The 21,326-nt window shown below is 37.7% G+C and overlaps 1 protein-coding gene, 2 long non-coding RNA genes, 1 other non-coding gene and 2 pseudogenes across 7 annotated transcripts; 1 reads left to right on the forward strand and 5 right to left on the reverse strand.

Annotated features, from left to right (window-relative positions):
- Positions 1–1,943: 1,943 nt before the first annotated feature.
- On the reverse strand, positions 1,944–3,813 carry LOC103337961 (uncharacterized). 4 transcript variants are annotated; one of them, XR_016128579.1, is made up of 4 exons: positions 3,657–3,813; positions 3,307–3,399; positions 2,418–2,601; positions 1,944–2,265 (listed from the first exon to the last, which is right to left on the reverse strand). It is a non-coding gene; the product is annotated as an uncharacterized LOC103337961 (long non-coding RNA). The 4 variants fall into 4 exon arrangements; XR_016128580.1 differs by having other exon boundaries at positions 1,944–2,601; positions 3,307–3,394; XR_016128578.1 differs by having other exon boundaries at positions 1,944–2,601.
- A 184-nt stretch (positions 3,814–3,997) lies between these two features.
- LOC103337962 (uncharacterized) lies at positions 3,998–6,923 on the reverse strand. The gene is made up of 2 exons (XR_016128577.1): positions 6,562–6,923; positions 3,998–5,302 (listed from the first exon to the last, which is right to left on the reverse strand). It is a non-coding gene; the product is annotated as an uncharacterized LOC103337962 (long non-coding RNA).
- A 3,355-nt stretch (positions 6,924–10,278) lies between these two features.
- Positions 10,279–11,943, reverse strand: LOC148915328 (cytochrome P450 736A117-like). Its single transcript, XM_089055905.1, has 2 exons — positions 10,856–11,943; positions 10,279–10,685 (listed from the first exon to the last, which is right to left on the reverse strand). The coding sequence occupies exons 1-2, from the start codon at positions 11,798–11,800 to the stop codon at positions 10,284–10,286; spliced, it is 1,347 nt and encodes a 448-aa protein (XP_088912031.1). The 5' UTR covers positions 11,801–11,943; the 3' UTR covers positions 10,279–10,283.
- A 141-nt stretch (positions 11,944–12,084) lies between these two features.
- LOC148915329 (cytochrome P450 736A117-like) lies at positions 12,085–14,836 on the reverse strand (annotated as a pseudogene).
- Positions 14,837–18,866: 4,030 nt separating this feature from the next.
- On the forward strand, positions 18,867–20,780 carry LOC148915330 (uncharacterized; annotated as a pseudogene).
- On the reverse strand, positions 19,312–19,416 carry LOC148915331 (small nucleolar RNA R71). The gene has a single exon (XR_016122404.1). It is a non-coding gene; the product is annotated as a small nucleolar RNA R71 (small nucleolar RNA).
- Positions 20,781–21,326: the final 546 nt, after the last annotated feature.

Below are 21,326 nucleotides of genomic sequence, written 5' to 3' on the forward strand. Positions count from 1 at the left end.
GTTTGTCTGTCTTTGAATGTTGATTGAGTCAGTGAGAAGTGAAATTGGGGAAGAGAATCTCACTGTTACTGGAGATTGAGGTTGTGCTTTGAATATTGATTGTTGTTAGACTTTAAGGCTACAAGAAGATGATGGTACTAAGAGAAAATGGAGGTGTTCAACCCGTGTGTAAGTGGACGCATCCTTCACTTCTTTTTCTATATTTGGGCACATGGTTTTGGAGAGTTGCTAGTTTTTTAGTCTTTCTTCACATCTTTTTCTGGATTTGGGCATATGTGGTTTTAGGGTATTACTAGTTTTTTTAGTCCTTCACTTCTTTTTCTTGATTTGGGCATGTGCTTTTAGTGCAGCTAGTTTTAGTCTTTGTTTATGTCCGTTTTTAGTCTAAAGATCTTTGGTTATGTTTTTATCATTTGTAATTATCTTTATGTTTTTTGTGGACATGCATGTTATGTTTATTTCTTTATGTTTTTGTGGCTTTTGGCATGTGAGGTTCTTTTATTGTCTTTGTGTTTTGTGTGGTCGTTTTTTTTTTTTTTTTCCTGTTGCTTGTGGACCTAGCTTTGTGGTCCCATTTTGGTATGTATTTCATCATTTGTGAGTTTTGTACATGGAGGAAAACTAGTGGGGAAAGGTTCGGGTGACATGCCATGGACTTACTTAGAGCATTTACACCAAGAGGCCTTAGCCCAAGTAAGGGGACCCCCAGGCCCCTGTGCTTCCGACACCCAAGTCTTGACAGGGCAAGAGTTGGGCTCCACCAACCTGGGCAAGCTGAAAGGGAAGACTTGCATGGGTTGCTGCATGGGCAAGCTGAAAAGTCAATTTAAATAACAAAATTGAAAACAAAGGAAAACCAAAATTTCAGATTTTTTTATAAATAAATACGCTATTCTTAAATAAATACGAATATGTAGGCACTATTCATATGAATAGTAATAACCATTTCCTCCCCTTGCCTTTTGCCATGACAAAAGAGTGGAAATGCTCTTAGGTGGTTCAATTAGCTGGTTTGATTATTGTGAGGCAGACTACATGTCTATATTAGAGCTGTAGGGAATGGCTAAAATTGTGGGATATGATAGTGGTGTGAGCCTTTATGGTGAGGACTTATTTTCTGTTGTATTAATAATTGTCACAAATTAATGTGCTAATCAGAATGCTTGTCAATCTCTTCACTTTATATACATTAAGGAAAAATGGTAGAATATAGTGCCGGTTTGATCACTTCTCATTAGAAAATATTATCAAATTGTTGTCGTCAATGCAAATCTTATGCAGTTCCATCAACGTGATTAGAAAACAATAAAGAATCTGAGGGAGAGGGTCATTTTGTGGAGCCAGACAAAACAAAAAAGAAAAGAGCAAGACGTGGCTGCGATAACATAGAAAATGGGTTGTGATGATGGTGATTTTTCTGTTCCACCAGCTCCAGCCAATGTTTATTTATTTAGAAGATAAAACATATGATCATCATGCTTATCACAGAGACAGAGAAATGAAACCCTTAAGAATAAGACAAGCAGAAAATGATTTGAAAACAAAAGATTACTCCAAACACATTAAGCACGTGTGATGTTGGGTTGGGGTGGGTGCAATGAAGCTTATTGCTGCCTCTATGTGACTTACCAAATGTCCAGTAGCATTTTCAGCGAAGTAAAAAAGAGTCTACATGAAAATAGAGAGGAAAACACCATTTCAGTGAATATGTGACAGTCAAGTGTTTTGGCTACCGTTTTTCATGTTTCGCAACGATTATTATACCTTATGTGAAATATCCCAATAATGTCTTTAGCGCGGAAAAAAACGCCGCTAACCGTTTCTAAAACCATATAAGTCAACAAATTAAAACACTGCCAGACCCTTCAAATCTTATCCATTCATGATTACGTGAACTTTACATAAAAGATGAGAAAAAAAAGCTTCCTTTCCACTCTTGTACCTTATATATATAATAAATTTCCTTTGTCTTAAAAAAAAATATTCACACATTTTACGTGATAACGTCATTAAAATCTCGTTCAAATTATTTAATTGGATACAACAAAATTCCCCAATCTGTCCAACAGACAAGATCGGATGGGAAAGATATTAAGTACAAGTTTTTCATGCATCCCCTTCGTAAGGTAATCCCTTTTTCTCTACCGAAATTTCTCGTGTGTTGCTCAATCCTTCTGGGAAATTCTGTAGTGCAGCCATTAAGGTAAGAGCTAAAGCTGGATTTGCTTTCAGAACATCCCCTGTGCATCCAACCACCCATTGTACCTTAAGTTCACAAAAACATTAGATGGAAACTGATAAACCCTTTTGTTATCACGTCCAACTTCCATAATCCATCAAATGAGTGATACAATTGTAGAAAATTTTGAGACGTAAATGTGAGGCCCTAAAAAAAAACGAAGGCAAGAATATATTACCCTACAAAAAATTTCTGAATCCAACTATACAAGACATAGTATAAGCAAGGTACATATCACCACTAGCCAATCCTCCTAGTATGAGTGTCCCCCAAACAGAACTACCAATATGGAAATTTGGATTGCATATCTATTTTTGCTTCCCATACTCTATTCAATCTTTCAAGCCTTCATAGAACATAACCTGCAAAGTGCAGATGAAATCATAATTTGAAACGAAACTAATATACTAAAAATAAGAACCAGATTAAGGAGAGAGAAACAGAATAATCACAACTAAATCTTTAGGAGGCCAAAAGGCTAACTGCCTATGATTTACCAATGACCAAAACAGGGTACTTCTGAATTTTCCTTTTTGGGACAAAATATAGCAATAAACAAGTATCGGGAGTGCATGTTAAGAAGTAGAAATCCTATGAGAAATATATTTTCTATTAGGAGTTGAAGTCGTATTTTGCCAGGGTTACTGAGCAATTGTGGGAAAGGCCAAAAGAAAAGGGGTGATACATACAAACTATCACCATTCAACATACCATTAGATGAGGAAATGGCACATTGCTTGCAAGAACATGTGGTCAAAATAAAGATTTTAAATGAAAGAAAATTTAAATCCACAATTGTGCAAGAACATAATGGTCATAGTTCATACGCATGCCAAATTACAACCAAATTGAACTAAGTATTTGAATGACACACAGCAATTGAGTTAAGAGGCCAACAGTCTTCAAGACTCCTAATTCCCTGATCCCCATCACGATGAAAAATAGAGGGAAGGAGGAGGGAGGGACCATAGCTAAGCTATAGAAACACTTGAGCAAGAAAATACAATGCCAGAACCAGTACTCGAAAATTGGGCTTTACCCATAAGCCATGAATATTAAATCAATACCTGACTTGCACAAAGATTAGCTTGGCTCTGAATACATGTCTTTACAGGTCCCCAAATGCCCTAAAAATAGTCTCCGCAGAAACTCCCTCTAAACTACATTGACAGTGACAGATTAAAGAATTAATTGCAAGCTTCCCTAAACACCCACCAAACTAGATTGTAGAAATAGTTCACAATTCTACTATGCCAAACATTATAAACGCATAAAACTAACAACTGTGTTTTCAATTGCTTCAAATTCCAACAATGTATGGTTTAACCTATCCTGAATAGTCAATGATTGCATTTGGGGAGAAGATTCGTCTAATCCAAAATCATACAAGTGGGAAAATAGCGAATTGGAAGCTTACCAAACAGGTGCTTTGAGTTGCATCCCTAAACCATGTCTTCCGCTCGAAGTCGAGGTGGTCTGTATCGCCCTTGAAAATTGAAATAGCACTCTCTCTCTCTCTCTCTCTCTCTCTCTCTCTGGTTAGGGTTTTTGTTTTTCAATTTTTTTCGTCAAAAGCCGCAACGGCTATACTATACTCTTTTACAAGTATAGTCAATAAATTCCAATATTTAACAGGATAGCCGATCGGCTATACGCCTTGAATATATTTATTTGAATATTTTACAAGTATAGCCGAATATTTCACAAGTATAGCCAATCGGCTATACGGTAAAAATAAATTCGAAGATTTCAAAGAGCTTTAGTTTGAAAACACAATATAGTTTACTAGTTTGAAAGATATGAATACAATTTCATCTAATTAGCATAAGGCCAAAACCAAAATGTAGTACCTAATTTTACAAAAATATCATTAAAAAATATCAAAATTACACACAATGACACTCTAAGGCAAGCATACTATGCCACATGTCCATATCTAGTCAATCGCCACCACCGCCGAACTCCCGCCTCTGGCCACCACCGCCGGCCACCGTCAAACTCCAACCTCCGGCCACCACATCCGCCAGCCACCGTCATTGAGGGGACTTGAACCTCGACCCTCAAAGGATGAAGGCTCGCTCACAAACCACTACATCAAACTTGATTTTGTAATATTTATTCAATTATACAATATTTATATCAACAATCAACAGTTAAAAAAAAATAAATCATTTCAACACATATTCACACAAAAACTGCAAATAAAAATAGAAACTGCAACAAAAATACAATGTAGATATCAATTATGTTTTAAAAAAACAAAAACGAAAACAGCTACAAAAACAATTGTAATTAAATGAAAACTGCAATGCATTTTCCAGTTTTCAAAAGTCCAATTTTGAGTTCCCTTGCTCTTAGGTAGTTCTACTCTTCTCTTGCCCACCGAATTCCTCATCTGGGTAGCCTCTACTCGTCAAATTGGTGAGGTTGAAGGCCAAGGAAAGAGCAAAAATCTAATTGTAATTAAATGAAAACTGCAATGCAGTTTCCAAATGACCAATTTTGAGTTCTCTTGCTCTTGGGTAGTTCTACTCCTCTTGCCCACCCAATTCCTCATCTGAGTAGCCTCTACTCTTCAAATTGGTGAGGTTGAAGGCCAAGGGAAGAGCAAAAATCCAATTGTAATTACCAAAACTGCAATGCAGTTTCTAACACTGCAATGTAGTTTGTGCAAAATTACAATGCAGAACTTGTATAAAATTTTACTGAACTAAAGCTTAAATGGTATTGCGAAATATCATATGACAGTGATGACATTAACCATATCCAAATCAAGACAAATGCATAGTAAGTGAGCTTTATAATAAGAAGTTGCAGCTAAAAAATAGTAATTAAATAGCATCAATTATATACTATGTAAAAAACTATAATTCAATGAGAAAGTCGAGGTGTGAAGGGCACCAACCTGGGCCAATCAATTATAATTACCAACTCATATACACAACTAAAATGGCACCTGTGGGTAGTGTCCAGCAGCATATCCAACAAATTATGAAAATAGCCCTTTGTCATTAGACTCATCTTTGTTGTCTCTTCCACCGTCCATCTTACTTCAACTTGTAACTAAGACACACATAAAAATCATAATTCAAAAAATCAGTTGGGAAACCAAGAACCAAAAGTAATCAAATAGAAACAAGCACATTAACAGCCACTAAGCAACCCCACATCATATCATAGTCTGAATGGTGCCCAATATATGCAAAGTTCACTAGTTTAACAGAGTCCAACCAAGAAAAACACAGAGACTATGTTGCAGAGAAGATTCACAAAATTAGCCAAACACATCAGTCATTAGAGAAAGGGCTTGGGGAATTATTTCATCAAAGACCATGATCTTTTCTTCAGCTGTGGCAGTTTGAAGTTTCTGAAACAAACTGAACGCTCTAGAAAGATTATGCTGCTGAAGCTGTTGTGGATTACTATTTTGTTGCTGGTGTAAATGAGCCATTTTTAACTACAAAAAAACACTCTCATAAGCTAAAGGACAATGAACTTTTTGATAACATGTGGAAGTACGGAGGGGAGAAACACCACCATATCGACTACAACTCCAAAACTGCAATGCAGTGTTGTGCAAAATTACAATGCAAAATCTGTATAAAATTTCACTGAACTAAAGTTTAAATACTATTGCAAAATGGTACTTAAAATATTATATGATAGTGATGGCATCAACCAATATCGGTGCTGTTCTTTTATGTCTTCAAATACTAATCCCTCCTGTATGAGACCTACTTTTGTATAGCTCAGTTTGCTTGAATCTCAGAACCACAACCTGCCGTTAACAACTCAAACTGCGACACCACTTCCATGAGAAAGATTGAGATGTGAAAGACACTAATAACTGGAACGAAATGCAAGATTCTCCAAATTAAGTAACACATCTACACATGTGAATGAAACAGAAAAAGGAAAAAAGGATTCAGTTGTGTCCATGCATTCCAAGTATTCGAAAAAAAAGAAATTCAACATGAACTCCTCCTGAAACATTAGACTAAGTATTGAGACCATTTGACTCGTTTAGAAGACTATCTGTTTACAATCAAACACAATGAGGTACCAAATATTAAGGACAAATACAACCAATCATACTCAAACCAAATATAATTCCACCCAAACTCCAAATCTAAGTTCTTTCTTCTGAATAAAACCTTCAAAATCTACTACAACCCTAAATTTTCCACATACCCGCACACAAAAAACCAATTAAATTACTATAATTTCTGAACAAGCATAGACATAACAGAAAGCGAAATGAATTTAATCGCAGCATCACCAATCAAATCATCATAGGAAACATCTAATTCGGAAAAACTAACCTAATCCAAGCCCCAATTTTCGAAACCTTATACTAAAACACAACAATCGCGACCAAGAAGAAAATCGTTATTAGGGTTCAGATAGGGTTTTGACGTTCCACAATGAGATCAAATAGGGTTGACTAGTCATTGCGCTCGGCCCCGATCTTGAACTCAGCAAGATAGCGATCGTTATCGCCCTTCATCTTGAGTTAGAAGACCTTGTTGTTGCCGGTGAAGGCCAAAGGGATGAGCCGCGAGTCAAGCAGCTTGAGAATTCCATCGCAGGTGAAGGCCGTGGTTGTCAAAGCGTCGTTTCTGCGGAGAGAGAGAGAGAGAGAGAGAGAGAGAGATTTGATCTGATCAAAAGGAATCCAACGAATTTGGGGCTTTTAAACGAAAAGGATATAATTGTCTTTTCAGTGATTAATATAAGGTGGACAAACGAATCTGGCTTTTTTTTGGCCTAATACAAAATAATAATTCTTTTCTATGTATTAAAATCCAAACAAAATACTTAATATCTCAAATACTAATTAGTAAAGTTACTTATGTCTAATATATAATTTTTCTAAGATTTTAATAGTATAACCGTGCGGATACTACTTAAATATATTTTACATGTATAGCTGCACGGCTATACTGTTTAGTATAGATGATGCACCACACTGCAAGCAACACCAAAACAATATGCCCACACGTATGGAATAATACTTGGCGGGAGATGAAAATTAAAAACAAAACATAAATATAGGCAAATTACCGATAATGAGTAGAAGTTAACTGTTTAAACATGGTTTGAATTGCTACTTTAAAAACTAGCGTAAGATTCTTTTTTTTTTGGGGGAGATACAAAATTGGGATAAGAGTCAAAATTCATGAACCAAATATGAAAAAGAAGAAACCCAAGATCATTTTTTAAGAGTCAAAATTCATGTTACAATAAGTTACATATATGTTCAACATATATTCGAATATTTTATAAGTATAGTGGAGCGGCTATACTGTTTAGTAGAGATGATACATCATATTCCAAGCTAGTGACAGTTCCAAGATTCGAAAGCTAACCGGGCAAAACTTATTTACTAAACTTGACAGTACAAGTGAATTTCATTAATAAACATAAAAAGATACACATAGTAAGAGGGGACGTAATGAGCCTTACCCTCAAATGCATCTATATCTACAAATACAAAAACTAAAATAAAAACAAAAAGTAAATGCAATGCAATGCAATACAAAACAACATTATTTAAATCTAAAATTTAACCCTACGAGGCTTAGAACTCTTAAATTCCTCAATTATTGATGCATTGTCAATAGTATTGGCAAATTCTCTTTCAATGTGGAGGATCATACAATTAGAAATTCATTACTTATGGTGCTTTGGAGTCGATTCTTAATAATTCTCATACATGAGAAATCTCGTTTTGTTATTGCTGTAGAAACAAGAAAAGTTGACGTCAACCGAATCAACCTGTCAATCAAATAGTAGTTTTTCCCCAAAGTTGTTCTTAGCAACTGAATACTCAAGCCAACAGAATTGGCCAAACCACTTTTAATTAAATCGACGTAAGATTTTCCTTTCTAAGTGGCCTGAATAATCTTCTAACTCGGGTTGACATGGCCCTAAAAGAATATATTCTCTTCGCACATTATCTTGTCCATTTACCGAATATTTGCATATTAGACGACGTAATCCTGGATTACATTCAAGATAATTGATGTTCAAACCTTAATAAGCATTGATTCTTTGACTCTCAACTCTTTTAACTTGAGGCTCAACAAGGGGAGACTTTGGAAGATTTTGCTCATCACAAATTAGAGTAGATAAAGAAGTGCTAGGCATCGTGTTAGATGATGACCCATCATTCTTTTTCTTGAAAAAAGACAACAAGTTCTTTATTTTCTTGGGGTTCCGATTGTGAGACCGAGAGAAGTTGAAGTTGTGTTGATATTTTGCGGAGTAGAAAATTTCTATTTTGCTGAGTTGAGGCTGCACTGCACGGGATCCCTTTGATTCTTGGCTGGCTGCATATGTTGTTTAAGTGGAGGATTGAAATGGGCTAGGCTGGCTGCATTGTAATTTTTTTGTCAACATTTTGGGCTGGGCATGATTGAGATAAACTAGGCTGGCTGCATTTTTTTATTTTTTATTTTTGCCAAAATTTTGGGGCTAGGCTGGCTGCATTGTAATTTTTTTGCCAACATTTTGGGCTGGGCATGATTGAGATAAACTAGGCTGGCTGCATTTTTTTATTTTTTATTTTTGCCAAAATTTTGGGCCGGGCATGAGCCCAGCCAACCAATAGCTGAAAATGCCCCTGCTGCATGCAACATAAATATAGGCAAATTACCAATAACGAGTAGATGTTAATCGTTTAAACACGATTTGAATTGCTACTTATAAAAATAATAATAATTTAAAAACTAATGTAAGACTCTTTTTTTCTTTTTTTCGGAGATACAAAATTCATGTACCAAAAATGAAAAAAAAAAAAAAAAACCCAGCAAGATCATTTTTTAAGAGTCAAAATTCATGTTGCAATAAGTTACATATATGTTCAACATCACGATCTCATTGTCAAGAAAATTGTTGTTCTTTCTTCTTCTAGGGATGAGTTAGTCCACAAGAGTTCATCCACTTGAGCAGAAGACAACAACAAAATAGAATTTTACATAATATTTTGACAATTCTTATTGTGCTAACAGTGTTGGTAACAGGCTTAGAGCCTTTGACAATAATATGAAACTGCCCTCTCTATTTCTCAACTTAGAAGTGTGGAAAAGCAACAGCTTTGAGAGGACATTTTTTATGTGCGGTTATACCAGTGGTTTCTGTCATGTCTAAATCCTCCCCACTTGCTTCACCGGGCAATGCCCAATCGAACTTGTGCACGATGTGTTGCTAAGGCAATTTCCTGTTATTAGGTCTTTGAGTAACCTAGTTTTCAAGTGACATTCTGCTATCTTGGATCAAGAGACAATGCCAAGGTATGTTTTGCATCCATGCATTCATATTTGCATATTTGCATCATCAAAAGTGGCTGTACATGATTGATATATGATTTCCTCCTGGTTTTACCAGCTCCTTTACGGCTGAGTTTTTAATTAAGTGGCTTTATTTGTTTTAAAGAAATAATTTATTTGGCCCAAAAAGCCTTTTTGGTTTCACCTAGTTTTAAGCTTGTAATAAAAGAAAGGAACTCCTTTTTGTTTGTGTGTCTGCAACATTGAAAAAGTGGAAGAACCAAAATATTTGCAGAGAGGTTTTTGAGAGTTCATATTGAAAACTCATGTGGCTGTTCCTTGTTAGCCTCCATGAGTGATTAAATAATCATCTTTTCATATATGTGTGAGTTCATGAGCATTATGCATGTTGGTGATCAACAATCGTGCCTTGAGGTGTGAGCAGCTAGAGTTGTGCCATCTCTTGTTGACTCAGTAGCAAAGGCGAGTAGGCAAATCTCCTGGTTTGTGAGTTGAGACTTGTAAGACAGTGATTTGTTCTCCGGCATAGTGCCCGCAGTTGTTTTCCTCATCTTGAGGTTTTTTACTGCGTCAACATATTGTGTGTCCCCTGTGCATTGTTTGCGTTTTTATTTGAGTTTATTCTGCTGCGTATTCTGCGGATTGTTACTATTTCAATCCTGAATATTAAGAAAACTTGGCCATTCTAGGGAATTTCACGATGTTTGCTTGGCTGAATTCCTGGGCAGACCCTCCTACCAGCTCCAATGGAATCAATTCAAAGTCATTCCCTTTGTAATCCCATTATTCAAGAACCTTTCTGGCTCATACTCCTCTGGTTTGTTATACAGCTTGGGATCTCTTCCGATTTGCCATGCGCTGATGAAAACTTGTGTGTTGGCTTTAATGTTGTAGCCATTTACTTCTACATCTCGGGTTGACATCCTGGGAACTAGTAATGGAATTGGTGGATGTAAGCGAAGAGTCTCCTTCGTCACTGCCTTCAAGTAGTGCATTTCAACCAAATCTTCCTCTGTAATTACGTCTGTTTTGTTTCCAACTATTCCCCTTACCTCATTCTGCAATTTGTTCATGACCCTTGGATGCCTTAAAAGCTCAGTCATTGCCCACTCTAAGGCAGTATATGTGGTATCAGTGCCAGCAGCAAACATGTCCTAAAAACAATTGATTGGATTAAGATATTTAACCTTTTGCAAAATATATATGCTACTATATGTTACACCTCTTTCACAAAAAACATACACACATGCACATATATATATATATATATATATATATATAGAGAGAGAGAGAGAGAGAGAGAGAGAGAGAGAGAGAGAGATACCAAGATGATACCCTTTACGCTAACTCTATCAACAGGAATGCCAGCCAAGTTTTCTTTCTGAATTGCAAGCAAAATGTCCAAAAAATCCTCTTGGTTATCATCTCCACTCCTTGAACTGTGGTTCATATGCTCTTGAACCACTGTATCTATAAAGTCATCCAACTGCTTAGCCACCTTGTCTAACTTGGCTCCCAAACCATTGACATGGCTCAACCAAGAAAGCCATGGGACATAGTCCCCAATATTAACAATTCCCAGTAAGTCAGTGAACTCCCCTAAAATCTCCTTAAACATCCTCCCACTTTCCCCGCCTTCTCCTTCACTGTACTTCCTCCCTAGAGCCACTCTACATACTACATCATTAGTAAGCCTCACAAACATTTCGCTTAGATTCAAAACAGATGATGATGAGTCCTTTATGTTTCTGATCATGGATTTGGTTTCCTCTTCCCTCACAGAACGAAAAGACCGAACCCTTCTGTTGCTCAAAAGATTTAAAACACATATACTTCTCACCTGCCTCCAATACTCACCATATGGCGCGCTTGCGACATCTTTGTAGTCGTAGAGAAGCTTCTTAATGATGGTGGACTTGGGTCGATCAGAAAACGCGTGGTCATGAGTTTTCAAGATCTCCCGGGCTGCCTCAGCTGAAGAGACAACAAGCACCGGGACACTTCCAAAGTGGAGAAGCATGAGAGGGCCATGGCGTTGGGACAAGGCTTGAAGTGAGCGATGAGGGTACGAGCCTATCTGGTGAAGGTTTCCAATGATAGGTAGCTTTGGCGGAGAAGGTGGTTGTGTTGATTTTTGGGTGGTGGTTTTAGTCGAAGAGTACCATGTGTATAGGAGGACAAGGAAAATGGCCAGCAGTGTGAAGGCCAGAGGTTGCAAAAAGGAGGAGCTTTCATTTAGCTCTTGCAATACTTGCAAGGGATTTAGCATCTTCAGAGTTGGTACTAAGAAACGAATGTGTTGGGTGTGTTTAAATAAAGGCAAAGATCATCATAGGACTATCCAATGTATTTAAAAGTTGAAACCACCGCCTCACAAATTTGTGTGTGAGCATTCTGTTGGTCCATTTGTAAGAGGAGAGCCACATAAAAGTTTATGGACGAGTTTGTTTGTTTCAATTTGTTATCTTCTTCTTCTTCTTCTTCTTCTTCTTCTTATAGGGATGAGTTAGTCCACACGAGTTCATCCACTTGGGCAGAAGACAACAAAAAAATTTAGATGACTTTGGAAAGCATAGGGTGTTTGACTTTTGACTTAAGTTTCTATCTTGTACATTATAAACGCGTAGAGTTCCGTGCCTCATTTAAGTTTCTATCTTGTACATAGGAAAATTTAAGGTAGAAATTTGTTTTCGTGTAGATCCAAAAGACTTTAAAATCAAAATCCAATCTAACATCCAAGTTTAATGGAAAATACATCTTATCTAAGGATGACAGTCTAAATTCCTATAATTTAATTTTTTATTTTATTTTATCAAGGAACAATATAAAGAATCATTTTATATCTCGGGCTAAGCATGACTCAGAATTTCATGATCTTATGCTTCCTTGGGCTTCTGTTATGAAACTTTGAGGTGACACTGCAGAAAGGCCTTCACAATCATAAAATGGGAAAGCATGAATTCTCAGAAAACCTTGGCGCTGCCATAGCTACAAGAGGAGCTATTCTGTGTATGACAAGGCCAGTACATTCTGTCATGATTATATCCTCAGCTCTTGCTCCACCAGGCAATGTCCAGTCAAACTTGTGCACAAGATTTGCTAACACAATCTCATTAGTGATCATGGCAAACAAGGATCCAGGACAGCCCCTTCTTCCAGCTCCAAATGGTATTAATTGGAAGTCATGCCCTTTGAAATCTACAGAAGAGTTCAAAAACCTCTCTGGTTTAAACTCCTCTGGTTCATCCCACATTGAGGGGTCTCTTCCAATTGTCCAAGCATTGAACAGGACCATGGTTCTTGCTGCTATGTCATAGCCCTTTATTTTAGCCTCTTGAGTTGATTCGCAAGGAACCAGTAACGGTATTGGAGGATACAACCGAAGTGTTTCCTAAACCCTAAGGAAATTTATCTAAATCGCCCTCGGTTATGTCTGCTTTGCCATTAGCAATTCCTATCATCTCATCTTGCAGTTTTTTCAAGACTCTTGGATGCCTTAAGAGTTCGGTCATTGCCCACTCTAGAACTGTGTAGCTAGTATCAGTTCCACCACCAAAAATATCCTGCATAAACCAAGAAATATCTTAGTTCACCCCCGAAATCAATTAGCAATGGATGGAGAAGTACAAGATTTTATATATTCTGATGTAGGTATCTTAGGCACATAAAGCTATTGAGCTTTCTTGCTTTAGTTGTGGAGACAGAGAAGAGACTTATCAAAATGATACCTTTGATGCTATCCCTATCAATGGAAGAGCCAGCCTTGTTTTGCTTTTGAATTTCAAGCAGAACATGCACAAGATCCTTCCCATCTTCACCTTCAACACTCATATTATCACCACAGCTCTCTCCTTTCATGTTAAGAGTACACATATGCTCATCAACTACAGAATCCAGAAACTCATCAAACTCCTTAGCAACTTTCTCCACTCTTGCATCTAAACCATTAATTTGACTAACCCAACCAAGCCATGGAATAAAATCCCCTACATAAAAACCACCCAACAAGATCATAAACTCCCCAAGCAACTTCTTAAATTTCCTTGCACCTCATCTCCACTATACTTTTTCCCAAAAGCCACCCTACAAAGCACATCATTAGTTAGTGAAGCAAACAACTCACTCAAATTCACAGGCAATGACAACAGAGAAGACTGTTTCACTTTCTCAGTCAGCAAGGCTAGTTCTTCTTCTCTTACTGCTCGAAAAGACTGAACCCTTTTGTTACTTAAAAGTTGGAGCACGCAGATGCTTCTCATTTGCCTCCAATACTCACCATAAGGAGCTGAGGACACACTCTTAGCTTCATACATAAGTTTATCTGCAATGGCAGATCTGGGTCTGTTAGAGAAGATGATATAATTTGTTTTCATGATCTCACGAGCAGCGTCTGCAGAAGAAACTACGAGCACTGGTTGCATACCAAAACGAAGCACCATGAGTTCACCATAGTGCTGAGCTAGGCGTTGTAGGGATCAATGAGGGTAAGTGCCTAGTTGGTGGAGGTTTCCAAGTATTGGTAGACTTGGTGGTGAAGGAGGCAGGTTTTTGTGTTTTGGTGTATCGGTAAGCCTTTTGATGAGGAAGATTGTGAAGATGAGGAAGGGAAGGGCAATTACAAATAGGTGCAACATAGTTAGTAAGAAATTCGTATTGGCATTTCTTAGACTTTAGTATAGGGTGAAAATTAGTTTGTGAGGAATTGTTATTGAACGCTTTGTCACTACTCTTTCAACCCCACACTTCCGAGGCATGCCCTGACCATATGAGAATCTTGACCTCAGGTAAATCATGACATAATTACGCATTCATTATAGGATTCCTAGTTGGAGTTATTTTCACTCAAGTATTTTTATGTTAATCTTATTTTTAATAAGATTAGATTTTATCTCTTGAGATTACTTTCCTAGTTCAACTCTATTTTAATTGAAGTTAAAATATTATCTTTTCCTATTGTGACTTGGCATGTTGCTTACCTCTTAGTTACTTTGGTTTAAGGAGAGGCATCATTACTTTGAGTCCAAAGTGAATCAAATCTCTTATTGATGATAGGTTGTGGTGCAACAGGAAAATTAAGATTCGTGGCCTATTGTGCTTCTCTCTAACCAGACAGAACAAGTCTTGTATAAAAGATCATGTGCCATTCTTTTATGAAGTAACAGCTTTGAGATATTTGTTTTGAGCATATAGAATTCTAAGAAAAGCTGTTGTGCATATATTTGAGATAAATCATCAAGTGTTCGATGTTTACTTGGTGATTTATCAAACACTTTAATAATTCATATTGCATTCATATGCATGTCGGTGACTCATACATTGAGGGCACCAAGACCGTTTTTTCTCCAAAGTGAGTTTGAAGCAATCGTGGCGATTTGAAACGACTGACCCAATTTCCACTTTGGAATCCGGCAAACTGCTTAAAATTGACACTGTAAATGTGGGTCGTAGAATGACTAAAATGTCCCAAAACAGAATACAACCGAGGACTCGATTCGTGGCTGCACTGAGCAATCGTAGGCTGCCACGCACTTTCTTCGAGGATCAAGCCACACGTAGTTCTTTCTTCTTCCGACCAGAATCGGTTTGTTTTATCGTAAACCTCACTCTAGGGCTGACATTTCGGAGTATCCGGGACTCCGTTACGATCTGTCAAATACCATAAGATCCTCGGGAAAGTCTAGATTAACATACTTGGAATTAACTACGATCCAACGATTCAAACGTATTGAACCCGTAAATCGCACAAGAGGCGAGATTCGCTCGGGGTTCAAACGATATCCGAATTAAGATCCGCAAAATCCCACACGCTCGTGAGGACTAGGAGATCATTCTAGGACTGACTGTGGTCTCCACCCTACTGCTCACGTGCCGCCCACGCGCCGGCAGCGCGTGGTGCCTAAAGCGATAACGCTTCACCGGAAAATCTCAACATCTCGGCTCAAGACTCCTATCCTAGGTAAAACACCCTATTTGGAGCCACTTTTGTTCTTGGACCTACCCCAAAAACTGGCCGGAAGTGGCCGGAATCTCAACCCAAAATTCGGCTAAACTTTTGGATCCAAGATCGAGTTATCTACGCTAGAAATTTCTGAAATCCCACCCAACCAGCAGCTAGGGCTCGAGAAATAGATGAGTTTCCATACCTGGATCACCGGAAATGGTGGCCGGATGACGGAGAACGAGCCGGCGAAAGTTTACAAAAAAACTGTCGAACACCGCCTGTTTTGCGGCTGTTTCCGGCGACTATGGCGGCAGATAGAGGCGGAGAAGGGCTGAAGTTGGAAGAGGGATGTTTGGTGGCTCGTCTGGCACTGGTCTTGCCTGAATCGGAGGTCGGAACTGAGAGAAAACAGCTCCCAAAGTCGGCTGGTCCTCTCCCGAAAACCAGAAAATCTGGGTTTATAAAATCTGAACTTCGAAATATTTACGGTTATGCCACTGAACTTCTTTTGATCGTAACTCCTTCGTTACAATTCCGATTTGAGTCCACTACATGTCTACGAACTCGTTTCGTCGCGCTCTACGTAACAGTACAACTAAAATCCCCAAATTCCTTCCCAGTCAAAAAGTCAACTTTTAAACTAATAAAATATTCTAGGGGTATTTTTGTCTTTTTCTCAAATAAATTAATAATTAAATATTAATTTTGGGTTGGGGTTATTACAGTATTGCGTTCAACATAAGGAGTGTCGAAGACCATCCCGTGACAGAAGTTGAGTTACGAAGAAGTCGGTAAATATTATCTAGAATGTGTCTATGATAAGTGCGTGAGTACTTCATGTAATCATCGTTCTATAGTGGATTTGTGTTGGACTAAGGAGTCCCGTGGATTTTTCCCAGAGGTGGGGTTTTACCACGTAAAATAATTCTCTGCGTGTTCTTTTATTTTATGTTCAACACGTTTCAGGATTGATAAGCCATATCAATCTTGCTACCGAAATTTATTTTTTCTTATTTGATTATAATCTTAAATTGGCCTATTCACCCTCCTCTAGGCATTATTAGTCATCCTACAGGTATTTTCATACTGGTTGCTCAATATCTAAGAACTCAATGTCAAATGTTGATTTGTCTTGTTACATTTATGGTAATGTTAATCATAGCCACATATATAGATGTTTCTAACGTCTTTTTAAACCTTTCTTTCTATTATGTTTTATGTTTTTATATCAATTGACAGTAAGGAGAGAGGGTTCCCAGTATGGCCTTTCCTCTCTCTCTGAATACTTGTCAATCTCCTCACTATATATTAAGTGAGAATGGTATAATATAATGCCGGTTTGATCACTTCTCATTAGTAAACATTATCAGATTAGTATTAGTCAATACGCAATCTTATGCGGTTACATCAATGTGATTATAAGATTATAAGTAAGGGTCATTTTGTCATAACGCGGCCACACAAAACAAAACAGAAAGAGCAAGACACGGGTGCTATAACATAGAAAATTTCAGGTCATCACACTAGATGTTTACCAAGACTTGTTCAATTTAGTATATAAAAATTTCAGGTCTTTTCGTGTGATTTTCTGGCTCTCCGCCAGCTCCAAGCCAATGTATTTAGCAGATATACCATATGAGCATCATGCTTGATGAGTCGATTTTATATTATATATTTAACCACATTCTTAGTATATTTTGGTTAATACTTTGGAAGAATTTTGATACTTTGAATTATATTTCCAATATAGGACTTTCGATTCTCTCTGGAGCAAAACATAATCAAATGAACGAATTTTGGAGTAATTCCAGTTGGAGGACGTACGTGAGTCACTTAGCTTGATCGTATCAAAATATCAGACTTTTCTACCAAGCGATGATTTCCTGGCGAATAAATGAAGGAGGAGTGCGCTGTATTGGAATAATGACGTTTTGGGCTTTTATTGTGTTTTTGGAGCCCAAGATGACCTCAGATGGGTTCTTGGCCTTCTGGAGAAGTGTTTGGAATATTTTTATCTTTAAAACGAGCTATCTTGGGCCATATTTGGAGGAGTTTTGAGACCAAAACGTGGCTGGGCAGATTGTGAGCAGATTCTCCTAATCAAATTTGGATTTTATATCATAGTATTATTTTATTTTAACCTAGTTTCCTGGTGGGGATTGGGGCAGCTAGGTTTTAGGAGGTATTTAAGTTATTTTTCACAGAAAATTTTGGGACTTCTCTTTTGGCTTTTGAACGCGACTTTTGCTAGGATTTTGGAAGAACTTCTACTTCAAAGTGTTTTCGATCTTTATTATTTTAATGAAGAACTTGATTATTTTTATTGTGAACATGCGTAACTAACTCTTTTTGCTAGGGTGAGGCCACGAGCCTTAGCAAGAATATGTAGTTTCTGTCCAATTTGCTTATGATTATATGCATGCAGGTTTTCGAATTATTCATCACTGGGTTAAACTATCTAAGTGTCTTGATGCTTGATCACTATTAGGATGTTTAGAAAAGTAATTTGATGCAGTTTTGGTCGGAGGTCGGTCCCTAAAATTGACGAAGGCTTCTTGTGATTAATATGTGCAAGTTCACTTAGGATGAATACCACGTCTTAAGGGTTGCATGGTTTTTTCAAAAGGTTTCACAGAACTTAATGAGTCATGTATGTTTAGATTTGATCTGCATACCACAGACGGATTGCATGTGTGATATACGCTCTATGTTGGGGGTCCAAGTAGGCATATATTAGGAGTACCTAACCTTCGAAATATGCATGTATAGGCCATAAGTAATTGGGGGAACTATATAGAATTGTTAAGGTGACGGCGGATCCATAGTGCTTTCTTAATTTGATTTCTAAAAACACAACTGTTTCTCTTGCTCTTAGCTTTAATTTTGCATATTGCCTTATTTTTATTAGTTAAATTCCTTTTAATTTAAGGTCTTCAAATCAAACATCTCAACTTTCTCTTTTGCAATAATTAATTAGAATTTGGTTGCTACGAGTTATTTAATAATCCTTGCGGAGAACGACCTTGCGAGAATCATTTATACTACAATAACCTTGTCATTCTTGCAAGTTTTGTAGGAGTTTTAATCCCTGTTTGCGCAGGTACTAAAAAGCCTATCAAGAAATTGGCGCCGTTGTCGGGGATTATTTAAAATAATTCGTTCAAATCAGATTCTTGCATTAATTATTGTTGTACATACATACCGAAAAAAAGAAAAAGAAAAAGAAAAAGAAATAATTTTCGTTTTTATTTATTTTTGCAAATCACAGAAGGCAAAGCAGATTACAATCTGTGCATGGTCAGCACATGTTCAGCAGTTCAGCAATTGTTTCCGTTTGATCCAGAACCTGAGCAATCTTTAAGGAGGAGACGCAGGGAGCAAAATTTGTTGTCGGTTCCTTCATTGCAAGGGACTTTTCTGCAGTCTTTATATTATGAGGACCTGCACATGTACTGAAACAATGGCTTTTGTTATTCCAGAGGCTGGTGATCCTTTGGGTAATTCTTTAACAGCTCATGCCACTAACATACCAGGTTGCATTACATATCCAGCAGTGGAAGAGGGGTCTACATTCGAAATCAAGCATCACATGTTGAGTATTCTACCTACATTTGATGGGTTATCAACCGATCATGCACATTGCAGAATTTTTAATGGGATACAAGAATATTTTGGTGAAAGGATTCTCAACTGAATCTATTAAGCTTCGTCTATTTCCTTACACATTGAAAGATCAAGCAAGGAGATGGCTCCTCACACTTCCATTTGGAAGCATTAGCACTTGGAACCAACTCAGTGAAAAATTCTTAAACAAGTATTATCCAGCTTCAAAGACTCTCGACATGAGAACTCAAATTTTATCTTTTGCCCAAAAACCAAATGAAGAGTTTCATGAGGCGTGGGAACGGTTTAAAGAGTTGAATAGAAAATGTCCACATTCTGGTATTAGGCAGTACGGATCAAGTGCATATATTTTTCAGAGGGTTAAATATGACAACAAAAGCTCTTGTCAACGCTTCATGTGGAGGATCATACAAGGATAAAAATGCACAAGAGGCTTGTTTATTATTTGAAAAAATGGCAGCAAATACACAGCAATAAGCAGTTGAGCAGCCACAATCAAGGTCTGTTTTTGAGATATCTAATGGTTCTCCATATATGTCGGCACAAATTGAAAAAATGGAGAAAAAGCTTGAAAGATTTGATGCAAAATTTCACATGTTATTACAAAGAATTCTAGGTTCACAGGTTGCTATACAAAGCAACCTTTACCAATGCTGCTGTAGCATTTGCAATGTGACAACCCATGATTTTTTGAGCTGTCCGCATAAAGATGCTTATCCGGAATTTGCAGCGGAACAAGTTAATGCATTTAATAATTTTCAGCGTCCACGATATGACCCGTATTCAAATGTTTACAACCCAGGTTGGAGAGATCATCCTAATTTTAAGTGGGATGAGATCACCTGCAAGGCCACAATTTCAACAACAGTACAAGAAATCTGCGCTACTTAAGGTGCTTAGGAGGTTGCAATTGAAAAATTAGCAAATGCCACCAGTCAAGAATTCCAAAATCTACAGCAACAGTGAAAAACATAGAAAAACAAATGGGGCAGATTGCATTCCAAGTTTCGAAAGAGCACTGGTACATTTCCTAGCTAAACGGAACATAATCCAAGGGAGGCAGATTGTAAGGCATTCGAGTTCTATGTTCGGGTAAAAGTTATGACAATAGAGGTGAAATTTGTGTTGGAAATTTGCAGGCAGCATCACAGCCACAAACAGATTCAGAAATTTTGCAGAATCGATATTGTTCTGATTCTACAGAGTCTATGGGCAGATCTGAAAGTGCAAAATTGCTGCAGAAACTGCAGAACGTGTTTATGTGCCTCCAATGCCTTATCCCGAAAGGTTGAAGCCCACGATTAAAGATCAACAATTGACAGATTTTATGAAGACGTTGGCCAAACTTCAGATCAATCTCCCATTGATTGATGCAATTAAGAACATTCCATCTTATGCTAAGTTTTTAAAGGATGTTTGCACAAAGAAAAAGAAGCTCGTGGATTTTGAAAAAGTTATTCTTACAGAACAATGTAACGCAGTTTTATTACACAAACTGCCTCCAAAGAAACAAGACCCAGGGAGTTTTACAATTTCATGCATAATTGGAAATTCTAATTTTAAACGTGTTTTAATTGATTTGGGTGCCCGTGAGTCTGGTCTCGATCGATGGTTAGATTGGTCAGAATTGATTGAACCGGGAAATCACACAAGATGCGAGATTTGTTCGGGGTTCAAACGTTAACCAAATTGAGATCCGCGAATTCCTACACGCTCGTGACACCGAGGATCATTTTAGGATTGAATATGGTTCCCACGCGCCACCACACGAGCCGGCAGCGCGTGGGTGGCTTGATAAATTTCTAGCGGTTGGAAAAACTCCAAACCACCAGCCCAAACTCCTAACTTAGGTACAACACCCATTTTGGAACCATTTTTGTTCTTGGACCTAACCCAAAAACTGGCCGGAAGTGGCAGGAATTGCACTCTCAAAACTGGCTGAACCCTAAATCGAAAATCGAACGATCTATGCTTGAAATTTCTGGAATCCTACGCAACTAGCAGCTAGGGCATGGAAAATATCTAGAAAATCATACCTCACTCGTCCGATTTGGTGGCCGGATGATGGAGATCGAAGGCTTGGAAGTTATGTCAAAACTGCAACTTCCTTTCGGGTTTTCCGGCGGTTTCGCTGCTGGTGGCGGCGGAGGTGGTCGGGGTTGAAGTCGAACCAAGTGGTCCTTTGGCACCGACGGCAAAGTCTAGGGTGGTCGGATAAGGTGGCTATGGG

This window comes from Prunus mume, linkage group LG7, assembly GCF_029339155.1.
Source record: "Prunus mume cultivar Tortuosa linkage group LG7, ASM2933915v1, whole genome shotgun sequence".
NCBI classification, from domain to species: Eukaryota; Viridiplantae; Streptophyta; class Magnoliopsida; order Rosales; family Rosaceae; genus Prunus; species Prunus mume.

Bases quoted from the DNA above. Each gene is read 5' to 3' on its own strand.
- LOC148915328 (XM_089055905.1), bottom strand. From the start codon at position 11,800: ATGCTAAATCCCTTGCAAGTATTGCAAGAGCTAAATGAAAGCTCCTCC. The intron at 10,686-10,855 runs GTATCTCTCTCT...AATTGTTTTTAG, and splicing joins GCGTAAAGGGTATCATCTTG to GACATGTTTGCTGCTGGCAC.